Source organism: Pediculus humanus, genomic scaffold (genome assembly GCF_000006295.1).
Source record: "Pediculus humanus corporis 1103172108201 genomic scaffold, whole genome shotgun sequence".
NCBI lineage: Eukaryota > Metazoa > Arthropoda > Insecta > Psocodea > Pediculidae > Pediculus > Pediculus humanus.
In genome coordinates this window covers 115,137-130,100 of record NW_002987771.1, presented here as the reverse complement: position 1 = coordinate 130,100, position 14,964 = coordinate 115,137, and the positions used below count along the sequence as shown (strand labels likewise).

General features: G+C 29.1%; 2 protein-coding genes across 2 annotated transcripts in view; both read right to left on the bottom strand.

The window, feature by feature from the left end:
- Positions 1–5,316, bottom strand: part of Phum_PHUM432770 (uncharacterized protein) — a gene marked incomplete at both ends in the record, with an annotated part of 16,295 nt that extends 10,979 nt beyond the window's left edge. Inside the window, 3 exons of the mRNA XM_002429381.1 lie at positions 4,125–4,365; positions 4,396–4,481; positions 4,575–5,316. Coding sequence (XP_002429426.1) covers positions 4,125–4,365; positions 4,396–4,481; positions 4,575–5,316 — 1,069 coding nt within the window. The remainder of the gene's footprint in view (positions 1–4,124; positions 4,366–4,395; positions 4,482–4,574) is intronic.
- A 7,535-nt stretch (positions 5,317–12,851) lies between these two features.
- Positions 12,852–14,669, bottom strand: Phum_PHUM432760 (uncharacterized protein; the record flags this gene model as incomplete). Its single annotated transcript, XM_002429380.1, has 4 exons — positions 12,852–13,262; positions 13,346–13,774; positions 14,110–14,267; positions 14,360–14,669. 4 exons carry the CDS (start codon positions 14,667–14,669, stop codon positions 12,852–12,854), a joined length of 1,308 nt encoding a protein of 435 aa, XP_002429425.1.
- Positions 14,670–14,964: the final 295 nt, after the last annotated feature.

Below are 14,964 nucleotides of genomic sequence, written 5' to 3'. Positions count from 1 at the left end.
AAGGGGGTTTGGGGGTAGGGGGAGAGAAAAAAATGATTTTTTGATACGAATCTATCAACTTTAGAAGAAATAACAAAACGTTTTTACAAAACAATAAAAAAGGGGAACACATCCCTATTTTTTTTCGGGAAGAGTAGTCCCTTTTTTTTTTTTTTGATTGACTACAAATTTACATAATGTCCTTCTTTAACCATTTGGCAACAGGGCAAAATATCATCTTAAATTTTTTTTTTTACATTCGATATATATATATTATGCGCGCCATAAGGGTGAAATTTAAGTGTCATAAGAGGGATGTTACAACCGGAAATAGTTTAATAAAAAAACCATTTGCGGAAAACTATAAGAATGAGTTTAAACAAAACAGGAAAATTTCGTAGAATTTTTCCGCCATTTTTTAAAATTTTCCTACCCGAAATTTAATTATTATTATTATTATTATCATTACGACAACTGTTTAAAAATATTTTTTGATATTCTGTAAAAATAAATTAAAATGAAAATTTATTTGCATAAACAAAAAAAATTTTTTTTTTTTTAAATAACCCTCGATTCGTTTTGTTTTAGTATTATTATTATTATCATTATTTTTTTTTCATTTAAAAACGAAAACGTTGAGGGGGGAGGGAGGAGGGAAGGGGGAGGGAGTCAATAAGAAAAACAATTTAATTAAATTTTTCCTTTTTTCCCTGTCCCTTCCTTTTCCTTTGTCTTTTTTCCTGTGCTTTCTTTTTAAATAAAAAAAAAATCATTTCGAGAATGTGATTACGTCATTATTTTCTATACCTGTTCCTTCTTATTATCATTATTATTAATTAATTTTTTATATTGTTTGTAAAAAAAAAAAATCGGTTACGATGACGTCACTAATCACTTATTGTCGTAATGGCTCGCTTTTTTGTTGTTGTTGTTGTTGTTGTCACGATGACGATGACGTACCACACACACACACCACAAGTCTGACGTCAGAAGGGAAAAAAAAAAGTTGACAAAACTACCCTTTATCTATGTTTTTTCTTGTACCAAGGGGTTGAAAAAAAAAACCCCTTTTTCAATATTATTAAAATTTAACATTAAAAAGAACAAAGTTGTTTTTCATCTTTTCTTCTTTTTTTTCGGGAAAAAATAAATAAATAAATAAATAAGAAAAAGTGTGTCTGCCCTCTCGATTACTCTCTCTCTCTCTCTCTCTCTCTCTCTTTCATTTTTGTCTTCTGCTTTTTTCACCACCACCACCACCACGACTTTCATCTCCCCCAACCACTTCATTGTGTCTTTTTATTTTCTTCTCTCTCTTTCTTTCTTTCTTTATTTTTCCCTTCTTTCGAATCGTTTTTTTTTTAAATTTCTTCTTCATCTTTTTTCTTTTCTTTTCTTTTCTCATACTCCAGGTTTTTCCTTTCTTCTCCTTCTTTCCTTTTTTTTTGTGTCACTTGGTAATTCGATTAAACCGAAGAGCAATTGTTTGACTTTGTTATTTCCAACATCTTTCAAAAATTTGCATTTTTCACTTTTTCGAGTTAATTTCTTGGATCGTAATAATCGTCATCGTTTTCCTTTCCCACTTTTCCCCCCTCAACCCCCCAACCCTCCATCCTCCGGTGGATTTTCCATCATCATCATCATCATTGTTACGTTCTATCTTAAAAAATCAATTTTTCTTTAAAATACCTTCTTCTTCTTCTTTTTTTTCACGATTATTTATTTATCTCATCCCTCGCCTCCTCCACCCCGGGGGTGATTTTTTTTTTATTAAATTAATTGTTTTAATTTCAATATGGCGTCTATCGGAACTTTTTTTTTATATACGTCATTTAATAATAATAATATTTTGTTAATAATAATTTAAATTTTAAATTTTCTCTCTCTCTCTCTCTCTTTCGTTGTGCGATATATAATCCTAATAAAATCGAATGCAGTCGTATAAGACTCGCGATTTGATGCCCCCCATCAATAAGGGAGGGGGGGGGTAACGAGGGTCAAAAAGAACGAAAAGATTTTTTAATATGAGAAAATTCAGGTGAGGTAACGTTTCGTACAAAAAAAAAATATTTTCTCTCTCTTTTTTTTTTTAATTTTATTTCATAACCCCCCCCCCTCTCTCTCTCTCTCTCTTTTACTTATGAAATTACTTTTTTAAAAAAAAAAATTAATAAGATGAAAACAAAGCAGAAAAAAAAAAATTGAAGAAAAGGAAGTATGTGAAGAAGGATTGAAGGTTGGAATATTGAAAAGTAAAAAAAAAAAAAAAACAAAAAAAAGAGAGAGAGAGAGAGATGATGAGCCGAGGGTTAAAAATAGGGGTAGAAAAACGTCTGAAGGGTTGAAGCGGCGGCGGCGGCTGAGAATATGGGGGGAGGGGGGTGCATTACAAAGGATGAGATTTTCATTGTTTGATATTAAAATATTTGGAGTTTCTGCGGCTCTTGCGGCAGGTAGGATCAGAAAGAGAGAGAGACTCAGCTAATTAATTTTTATCTACTGTCAATCATATTCCGTCAATGTTGTGGGGGGAGGCGGGGGGGCGCGAGGCCTTTTGCTAAGGGTTTTCCATCTTTTTTTTAATAATAATAATAATCTCTTATAGGGTGGAAAACCCTTTTATTACTTGACCTCTACGACAAATTTATTTCTAATTGTTTAATAATAATAATAATTTTATAATCCCCCCTTTTAATTAAGATTATCCATCACCTTTTATTAAATAAATAACCGACCGTGATATGATCTTTAAAAAAGGCCTCCACGAGTTTCCAATAGGTTATCCAGGTGAACCGGCGCTCGTCGTTTGTAGTTTTTATTAAAGTTATAACGGGAACAGTTAACTCTCCTCCTGGAAAAAAATTCTCTGCATTCCATTTTCCGGCCTTTGTACGTTTATTTTTGCTTAGAATTTTAACGAAGTGGTTTGAAGAGTGGGGGAGGGGGAGGGGGTGACGGTAGAGGGATGAAATCATGGTTTTATCATGCCATTCCGTGATTTTTTTCTCTCTCTCCCTCTCTTCCCCCCACTTCACAACTACCCATTTCACCAAAAGGGTTATAACCATCCAAACTCGGGTAACTTTTTTATATAAATATTTTTTAAATAATAATAATGATAAATTTTTTCCTTTGTGTAAATTTTATCCGTGTTTAAAATATTTTCCACGACGACGTGACGTGTCATCGATTATACTTATTGACACGTCAAAAAAATTTAATTGATATTAATCAAATTGATAAAGTCTTAAATGAAAATTGAGTTTGCCCCCTTGTGAACGGTTGTTGTTGTTGTTGTTGAGGAAACATTTTAAAGGAGTCCGTGATAAATTGCTGCCAAAGTGCTGTTGCTGTTGTTGTTGTGATTGCTGCCAGACTGCCAATTTCTTTCTGTCAGTTAACTCGTTTCTCAAACTATATTTTCTGCAGCTGAGCTCTTCCATGTTTTCATTTAATTGCTATCCTTTCCTTTGTTTTTTTTTTCTTCATTTTATTTTTTTCTTACGTAAATAATAAGATTTCCTTTTTCCTTTAAGATTTCCATTTTCCGAAAGCGAGCCATTTCGACAAAGTGATGTTTATTATTATTATTCTCTCCGTTTAATTTTTTTTTTTATCATCGAACCATTTTTTACAATTACAACAGTATTACTGTAGTTACCTCAATGATTCCAAAAAGGGCGGATGATTTTCTTACTTAAAAAGAAAGCCACAAGACATACCTGAGAAAATAAAAAAAGTAATTTACAGTTATTTAAAAAAAAAAAAAATTTTTTTTTTCGGGTGTTATTAATTAATTAATTGTTTAAATAAATTTTCATTTGTTTATGATATTTAAATAAAATGGCTTCTGCTTTGTCTGTTAATTTTTTTCTTATTATTTCGACATTTGAAATCCCTGATTTCCGGTTATAAAATTATGATTTTTTATCACTTATCGTGTATTTAGAATACTTTTTTTTGTTTATGATTCAAAGACAATTCGTAGGACACGTTAGGATGCGGTTGAAAGGATCGTGTGTGTGAAAAAATAAAAAAATAAAAAAAAATTCATCTTGCAAAAAGTAAAAGGTGAACAAATGCCTACAGGACAGAGAAAGAAGTGTAAAAAAATTTTAAAACTATTTAAAAAATAAACTCACCGGCCAGCCGCAGCGCAGACATCCTTTGGAACTCCGGCTCTTGAAGCCATTTCCACATTCTTCGAAAAGTTTCCCGACCGCTTTTGAGCTTAGACCAAGGTTTTGGATTCCGTAACAAATCCGATAAAGTCCCCTGTGACCGACACAACACTCTTTGAGCAAAAATAGCTTGGGGTATGCTGTATCTTTTAAGCTCGGCGCTAATTCTTTGAGCGAGCTCTTTTGTGTTTATTTCCTCGACCTCCGATGTCGTCGGAGTGTTGAGGACAACGTTCACGGCCATTTCGTTTTGAATAGGTTTGCCCTGACTGGGAGGTCTGTGTATTACCGTGGGCGGCGAAGGAGATTCAACCAATTCTCTTTGAACTCCCATATTGGGAGAATGCTGAGGAGATATCGGAGTGCTGTGAGGAGTCATTGCCGAAATTCCGTTCAGGTTAGGCGGAGCACCACCTCCGAAGTGTATGGTTGAATTAACGGGAGAATGTAAAGAAGCAGAAGGAGGGCTCAAAGCGGGACTTTGAGGTCCCGCCATAGATCTATGATAATTGGGAGATTCGTAACCTGTCGGAGACATGCTTTTTTGCGGTGATTGAATGCCCTGACTGTAGGGACTTTGGGGAGAAAGAGGTGAATGGGGAATGCCCAAACCTAATGCCGGAGTAGAATAATGTGACGAAACCCCCATTTTATCGTATCCGTATCCCAAACCTAAATTATTCTGCATGACCGTGAACGATCCAGACACGCTACCAGCATGACCGTAAGCAAATTTATCGGATACCGTGGATATCGGAGGTAAGGGTTGAAGAGGAGTTAAAGTTGCGTAAGAAGAATTCGGTGAGAGACCTGCCGGAGATATTCCGCGATCTACCATGCTCGTAAGAGTTTGGTAGGTCGGCTCAGGTTGCATTCGAAATTCGGATGCGTCAATCATGCTGGCTGAAGTCGGCGATAAAAGCTCGGAATCTCTCGAATCAGCTCGCGGTGATACAATTACCGATAATACTTCTTGATCCTCGTCTTTACACGAAGGACGTTCGCTACGAACCGAAACAATAACCGCGTGCTCCGGTGAAATCCGTTCGCGGCGTTCCGAGACTTGCGCGTTACGTACTGGCGAATCAACGCCTTCCATGGGTATCGGTTCTTCCAGATCACGTTGTTCAACTAGTTCGCCCATGTTTTCCATACAAACGCATCAAACTTTTTCCAACGTAAAATGAATTTTCTTTTTCATTTCGTATTATTATTATTATTATTACATTATTTAAATAATTTTTTTTTTTTTTTTTCCATTCGCTTTTTACTTATAATTATATAAATCCGAACTTACACCATCGTGTTCCAAACTTTAACATCGAATTATTATTATTATTATTTATTTATATTTTCATTTTACAATTGAATTTCCCGCACTTTAAATACATATACATTTAAAATTTCCCGATTGTTATTATTATTATTTCTTTCTTTTTTTATACGTCATTTTTTTTGTTCAAAAATTTAAATTTAAATTTAAATTTTTTTTTTTCGTCAACACATTCTTCTAATTTAAAAAAAAAAAAAAAAAAAAAAATAAAGGGTAACGATCAAGACATTTTTAATTCATGCAAATCTCGAATCGTATTTTTAATATAAAAAAAAAATTATCGATTATCAATCAATCAATCAATCAATCAATCAATCAATAATCGTTAATTATCACGTGGAAATAAATATAATTTTAAATATTAATAATCTATATATATATATAAAAACGTTTATTATTTTCGTGTCATCGATTTATTTAACCTTATTCGTTAGCGTGACACGTACTTTAATGATAAAAAAGAATAATAATAATAATTAATTAATGAGTTGCGTGTAATTGTTTTTTTTTTTTTAAAACATTAATTACTCTTTTAATAGTTAATTAATTTTTTTTTTTTATATTGGGGGGGGGGGGGCGGGGAAACGAATGTAACGATTCAATATTAGTTTAATTTCCTCATTGATTTACATATCGTGATAATAATAATAAAAAAACAGATTAATAATTTTTACGACTAAAAAGAAAATTCGAAACAATTTATTGGGGGGGGCGGGGCGGGTGAAAGGGAGTCAAAACGTTTTTACGAGTAAAATTAAATTAAAAAACAAAAACTAACATCTAACGGTTAAAAAATAAAATAAATAAATTAAACTGCTTACCTATTATCATTCCTTTTTAGTTCATTTTTTCTTCGCTAGGTGTCGTTTTGAGTTCCGGTTTAAAAATTTAACGTTTTCTTTCTTCATTCGAAAGCCATTGTGTTCCTTTTATTTTTTTTTTTTTAATTTAAAATTTTTTTTTTTTTGTATCGACCGAAGAATTAAATTTAGAATAAATCACAACAAAATAAGGCATTCGAGATTAATAATAATAATAATAATAAACTAAACGAAATAATAATAATAATAATGATAAATAATTTTTTTTTTTCATTTTTTTATCAAAATAAATTTTTTTCTAGTTTTTTGTTCTCTAACGGATTTAACGATCATTTTTGGCCGTTTCATTTTTTTTTTAAATATCGAATAACCGGAAGTAAATAATAAATAATTAAATATTTAAACGTTTTTTGATTGTATTATGATGATTGTCCAATTTACCGGAAAATCTGAAATCAAACAAATAAAAAACAAAAATTATTAATACGATTTAAATGTAAAAAAAAATTATTAATAAGATTTGTGTCAAATTAAAAATGGCCGCCGTCGTCGTCGTCGTCGTATTTATTATTAATAATTTAATAAAATTGTTTAATTTTTTTTTTGCCTTAAAATAAATAAAAAAATCATTTATATTTGAACAAATAATTATTCAAAATAATAAAAATCTGTAAAAGTGAAATTTTGAAAACATGGGAAAAAAAATGAATAAATTCTACTGCCACGTTTTTTTTTTAAAGGGTACAAAAGGTCATCACGAAAACAAAAAAAAAATTTTAAAGTTTAAAAAAAAAACCTTAAAAATAAATTTTTTTTCAATTTATTTATAAATGTCAACAAAAAAAAAAAAAAAATTTTTTTTCTTTTCTAAATTTTCCTTTTATCGACGACGACGTTAATAACTATAATTATTATTATTATTATTATTATTATTATTATTATTATTGTATTAAATATTTAATTAAATTTTCATGTTTCGAATAATATTCGGGGGAGAGGAGGGGGAAACAAAAACAAATCTTAATAAATAATAAACACAATTAAACACAAATAATTTTCTTTTCCCTCCCCCTCCCCATCTGTCCCAAATTTTCTTTTTGTCCCTAGTACCCTCTCCTCCTCCCTCCCTCCCTACCCCTAAACAAAATCATTTACCATTTTTACCTATTATTAAAAAAAATGCATACATATAAAGAACTTTAACGAGGGTAAATGAATTGAAATGAAGTTAAGTTAGGGGGAAAAAAAAAAAAATATATTTTAACACGGGGGAGAGTATATTTATCGATCGGTAAAACTTTTTCTTTCTCAAAATACAAAAGGCTAGACGCATGTGCATATCTAACAGTCTGATGACTACCCTTTAGTAGTGAGTAAAAACCGACACCGACACCACCACCACCACCACCGCGACCACCACGACCATCACCGACATTTTTTTTGTCGTATTCATGTAAAATTTCAATGGGAAAACAACCTTTTTCTTCTCTATCCCTTCCCCCCTTACTCCCCCCCTCTTGCTTTGACATAAAAAGTCCAAAACGATTTTATTAAACTTCATCCCCCTTTTTCCCACAAACACTCTCCCCTCCCTCGTCATATTATGTCATATTATTTAATAAATAATAATCAAATCATTTGAAAAAAATTATTTTCATAACAATTATTATTAACAATTAATTAATTAATTATTTTTTTTTTTAATTTTAACCTTTGACCTTATTATTAAACGTACCTTTAAAAACATCCCCCTTCCTCCCTCTCTACTTTCCCCTCCTGATTTTTACAATTGCATGTTTTTTTTTTGTTTATGTATAAAAAACAACAATATTATTTTATTTTTATCCTCAGTTTTATTTTAAATAAATAAAAATTTTAATATTATTAAACAATTGAAAACATCCAACACCTCCTCCCTCCCCCTTCCTTACACCTCCCCCTTCCTCTCTCCCCTTAAAAAAAAATTTATGTATTAATCTTTTCAATAATAATAATAATAAAATCAATATATATAAAAGAAAAGCTTAAATTAAAAATTTCAAGTTCAGTAAAATATTAATCAACGTTTTTTAATTTACATAAGTTTTATTAATCTTAATTAATAATTCTATTAAACATAAATTAATAATGATGATAATGTTATCAATAAATTTGTTTAAAACTTTTTTTTTTCACTTTCATGTTTGTTTTACTGAACTTGGGAAAAAATTTTACACATACATATATGAAAACAACAAACAAACAAACAATAATACATAATTTGTTAATAAGTTTTTTGTTAATGAATATGATAACCGACAATAATAATAATAATAATAATAATAATAAACAATAATTTTAATCTATTAATTAATAAATAAATAAATAAAATTTCAAATCCAACGTGACTGACGTAGACATATAAAAAAACGTTAAAAATTTATTAAAAAATAATAATAAATTTAAAAAGTTTTGTGTGCGTAACACACTCACGCACACGATTAATAATAATAATAATAAAAGTGCGTGACACAAGATTAATAATAATAATAATTATTAAAAGTAAAAAGTTATTATTATTTTACCTGTATAATTGTTTTTTTCGTTATCCATATATATATATATATACGCGATTCACAACGATTAAATACACACACGCACACACACGTAGTAGTAGCACGTATTGTATTCGTACCGAAAAATCAAAATTAAAGTTCAAACAAAAGTAAAAAAAATAAAATAATAAAACGGGGATGAAATACTGAACAGAAAAAAAAAATGAAAGGAAAAACTTTTTAAAAAAAAAAAAAAAAAAAAAAAAAAAAAATAGAATAACTTGATAATAATATTTTGAATTGTTTATGGACACGTTCTTAGTAATATCGATCGCCGGTGTCGCACATGCGCAATGTCGACAAAGTCACACGTCACCGTTTTTCTTTTTCTTTTTTTTTTTTTTTGAAAACCTTCCTGTCTGTGTTGTTTGCCTTTCCATTCTATTCCACCTGCTCTTTGATTTTCATTTATTTTCTTTTCTTCTATCTATCTATCTCTCTCTCTTCCATTTTCCAAATTATCACGTTTTTCGTTTTTTAATTTTTAATGATTTTCCATATTATTACAATGATATCCTAACTGAAATTTAATTCCTTTGAATGCTTAATACATTTTATCTAATCTCCCTTTATTATTATTATTATTATTAACTTATGATACAACTGTAATTATTAAGTTTTACATATACATATACACCTCCCAACACCAACAACAATTAGTTGGGGAAAAAAAACCGTTATTTATGAAAATAATACATTTATCATGACGTAAACAATTTCTTTTTTTTTTATTTGGTTATTAAATCTTATATTATTTAAGAATGATACAAATGTTATCATTAAAATCGATAACGACAGGAAATAATAATATAATGATGATATTATAACGTGACATATTGCAATTTGTAAAAAGAAACAAAGTAAAATCAAAAAAACTTGTTTTTAAATCTCCATTTTAAAATGAAAACTCAATTTTTTTGTTTTTGTTTGATTTATAAAGACATATAAAAAAATAATATCACGTGGTATGATTTCAAATAAATTCAACAAGATGATGTACATGTTCTAGAAAATTTATAAATTATTTGAAAATAAAACCTCAAAAACATTATTTAGTATCATGGAGTGTGTGTGACGTAACACTTTTATTTCCCATTTATTTTATAGTTAATAAAATTCAACAAATTAAATTTATAAAGATGTAAACAACAACAACAACAACAACAACATTGCAAGCAGAAGAGAAATGGTAAAAAAAATCTTTGGTGTAAGTCAAAAATTTTTTTTTCATTTTCATATAACAAAATAATCTAATAGGATAAAAATTATTTAAAAATTGTTAAAACAAACAAACAAACAAACAAGGGAGGTTGTTGTTGTTGTTGTTGGGGTTTTCACTAACAACAATAAACTTTTCATTCCCCTATTTGATTACATTGAGTCATCTGCATCATTTAAAGTCAAACTTTTTACATCACCTGCTGGATTCATATGAATCATTAAAAACAATCGATTAATTATAATAATAATAATAATAATAATAATAATAATAATAATAATAATAATAATGTTTCTTAAAAACCTTAAAATTAAATATAAAAAAGTAAAAGAAAAATATTAACGTCCTTGCAACACGACGACGATGATGATGATGATGAGAGTGAGTGAGAGAGAGAGAGAGATGAGTGCACAATAACGTAGAGATGTAAAACCACGTGGTTCTCTTTCATCAGCTGTAAGTGTGTATCGATTGTTGTAATCGATAAAACTTGTTGTTCCCATTTTGGTTGTTAAATCGGTATCGATTTAAACAATCAATAAATAACACCGAAAGAATTTCAATTTTTTCATCATCAATTTTCACGTCTTATTATCTTATTTGATTCAACATCACGATCGATATATCGATTCGTATCAAATTCAATTTCGATAAATACTACTACGTGTGACGTCATCATCATACAAATCATTACGTGGTATGTAATATTAATAATAATATTAATTTTTTTATTGACAATTACGTGTGCGTTGTGTCAAACTAAATAAATTAAATAAATATTATTTAAATAAAAAATTGCCAACATTACAAAATTAAAAAAAATTAATAAAATGTGATTAAAATAAACTATATTTATATATATATATATATATTATTATTAATTTTAAAACAAACTAAAAAAATAATAATACTAAATAACTTTTCTTTAATTCTTTTCTTTTTAAATTAATAACTTTGATTACAATTTATGTAAGTAAATAATAATAATAATAATAATAATAATAATAATAATACAATAAGGCATGTATGATTGTGTAAAACTAAATCAAAAAAATTGAAATCAAATAAATGATGATGATGATAACTAATAATAACTACTATTTAAAGTATATATTATAATAATAATAACTACTATTTAAAAAAATATATAGTAATAATAATAATAACTACTTTTTTTTCCTCTACATTAAAATACAATGTAAAAAAAAAAAATGTTTTTTTTTAAACTAATTTAATTAATATCGAGACTCTACTACTTAAATTTATGAGCATGAAAATCTAAAAAGAAATCCTATTATTATTATTATTATTATAGTTTTACTAATAACTACTAATTTTTATTTTATTTATTATTTCCTACTAAATTTTTTTTTTCTCATAATATTTATTTTATTTATTTATTGTATTTTCTTATTTTAACTCATTAAATGATTAAAAATTACAATTTTTTTTTTTTTTTTTTTTTTTAATAACAATTATGTATATTTTATTTGATTCGTTATTTTCATAATAATAATAATAATAATAAAAAATTTAACAAAAAAAATAAAGAAAAAAAAATAATTATAATATAAAATCGAGTGCAATTTACAATTGCAACACACACCACACACTCTTCTCATCTCTTAATTTTTCTTATAACTATTATAAATAATAATAATAATAATAATACAATAATAAAACTAATTATTAAATTAAATAACTCATGATTTTCTTTTAAATAATAATAATAATACCCTTTCGATTTATTTATATATAATACTAATAATAATACAAAAATTTTTTATAATAAACGTATTCATGTATTAATGATACATCATAAATTAACAATGTGTAATGATAATAATAATAATAATAATTGATTAAATAATAAATAATATAATAAAAAAATTTGCCATTTTTTGTTCTTTTTCCTACCCCCCATTTATTTTCGAATTTTTTAAATTCGTTTGACGTAACCTAACCACCAGATAAATATGAATATTAATTAAAAAAAAAAAAAACATGGCGTCCACGTTTCTTCGATATTCGACAAATGATTTCGTTCTTACAAAAATAAATATGCATATATATATAAATAAAATATTTAAAAAAAAACTCTACCGATTTATATTTTTATATATGATATAAATATTATTATTGTATAATCGTTAAAAACAACAAAAAAACGAAAAAAACGTTATTTCGTATGATTCTCTTAAATTCATTATACGGAGACATATAAAAAATATATATATTTATCATTATTAATATTACCTTTTGACGCGTAAAAAACGTTACGATGTGTGTGCGTGTGTGTTACACACGCACGCACGCATGATAACACGTGAAAAATTATTTCATTACACCATTTTTAATTAATTAATTAATTAACAAAACACTTGACATTATACTCGCGTTCCTTTTCCGTTACGGTTTGAAATTAATTGTGAACTAATCGTTCCAAGTTGTCCAACTTATGAAAAACAAAAAAAAAAAAAAAGACAATTCTCTCTTTTGTTTTTTGTTTACAAACGCGTTAAACATAGGCGCAATATAACAATTGATTAAATTTTATTTCCGCGATGATTTTGCGAGGGAAAAAAACAAATTTAAAATTAAAAGGTAAACAATTTTTCTTTTTTTTTTTTTTGTTTGCATTCGCGGGAGAGTGAAAGAAGGGGTAAAAGAATGAGGGGGATGATGATGACAAAAAAAAAAAAAAAAAAAAAAAAAAATTGATTAATTTTTCTTTTCCGCGATCAAAGAAGAATTTTTCAATTCCTCGTGATTGAAACCGTTGACTTTTTTCTCCGTGAACTGGTAGCAAAATTGATTGGTCGAATCCCAATCTTCTATTAGGGATAAATTGAACATTGAATATTTCGGATTACCGGTAACTTCTTCGGCGATGTCTAAAAAATTTGGCAACCTTTTAACCAATTCCGAATCGTCCAAAGTCGAATACGTTTCCAAAAGTAACAATCCGCGGCAACGAGGGTGACCGGGTTTTTTATAAATATCCAATTGAAAATACTGATTGTTGATTAAAAAGCACCGCCTTTTTTTATAAACGGTGAAATGACTGTGATCTCTCTGTTGCAATATGTTCAAATAATCCCGAACGCTCAACTGAGTTCTCACTTCGATGGTCTGTCAATAGAAAAAAAATTTTGTTAGAACTTCTTGTAAAGATGGCGGTCCCCCGTATTTAACCAACCCTCTCGGTAACCTACCTGATCTTTTATCTTTGGTTTACGCAATGTGTGTATGTACATCCAATGTCCCTTCTGTCCTCTTTTTCTCAGTCTCGCTTGCACGTTGGGACTACTGCTCTGCAAATAATTATGAACGACGTCGAAATCTTGAAATGGTGGAAATTGATCGTCCGGCGGAAGGGGTCCTCTCACGAGAAACTTATGCTTTTTAGAATTTTTCAAAAGTCGATCCCCCGTGTTGACCCCCAATTTTTGACACACGGCATCTATCATCCTTTTCATTTTCGTCTCGAAATCCGTAGAATTGTCAATGACGTCGAAATACGGGTGACCCACCCAGGATGCTGCGGATTTGTAATCGATTTCTCGCGCCAATTGAACTCCCTCGCTTCGGCATGCATGATCTTCCGTCGAATAAAATTCTTCCGCTCCGACGGCAGCCGACATCTGAAAAATCAATAATAATAATAATACTAAAATCCCAATGATTCTTTTTCGAATGAATGAAAATAACGCGACATTTAATTGAGGGAGGAAGGGAGAGAGAGAGAGAGGGGGGGGGGAACTCAGGAACGGTTCCGGAACGGATGTCTCAGCACATTCTTTCAATACATTTTATGTGTTTATTTCAACAATGAGCTCCCTTCATTTTTTTTTTTAGGGAAGGCTTAAGGGAATTAAATTAACGAACGTGTCAGCAATTTTACTATATAACAAATTGATTTCGTCGCGTCACGCAGGCAGATTAGAAATAATAATAATAATAATAATAATAATTTTACCATGTGAATTATTTGATTGTATCTGTTGTCGCGAAGTTCGACGTTGTTCCAATTATTCGTTTTTATTATGTGTTCCCATTTTTCGTTTAAAAGATATGCGGAAGCATCCATGGCACCTCTATCACAGATAATGAGACAATCTTGAGTACAAGTTTCGGCTGTTTGGAAAATAGAAAATTTAATTAATGGATCGATCGATCGATCGATTTTCAATAATAATAATAATAATAATAATAAATACGAATGTTACCCAACGTGAAAAAAGTGTTCTCTATTTGAAGTATCGTCTTGAGTAAATTCTCTTGAAATTTAACCGTTTCTTCCGGTGACAAATCGGAAAATTTGATTCCACCGCTCAGGAGGACGGTCGCCGTTTCCGGAACCCGGAAAACTTTCCATCCGAGATTTTCGAAAAATGTCGATAGCCTCGATTGACCCGTTGTCTTTCCACCGCACGGACCCCCCGTCAAAACCAACTTATAAACCCTGTGAGAATTTCCTTTTTCGTTTATTTTGTTCATTGTTCGAAATCCGTCGTGTATGGTCGTCGTGCTGCACATTGCGTCCGATGATTTTTCTTCTGCTTTTGTAAATCGAATACGATCCCGAGATGAGATGAGAAAGAGAGAGGAGGGGGGAAGAAGATCACTGCTTAAAAAACAAATTCATCATCACACACCTAAACGGAAAAACAAAAAAAAAAAATTTTAATGAGAATAAATAAATAACCAAACGTTTCCGGTAATTTACCGACAGGAAAATAATAATGATAATGATAATAATAATAATAATAATAATAATTATATTTACGTTGATTTAACTTGCGAAATTAACCGTCAAACTCTTTTTTTCTTC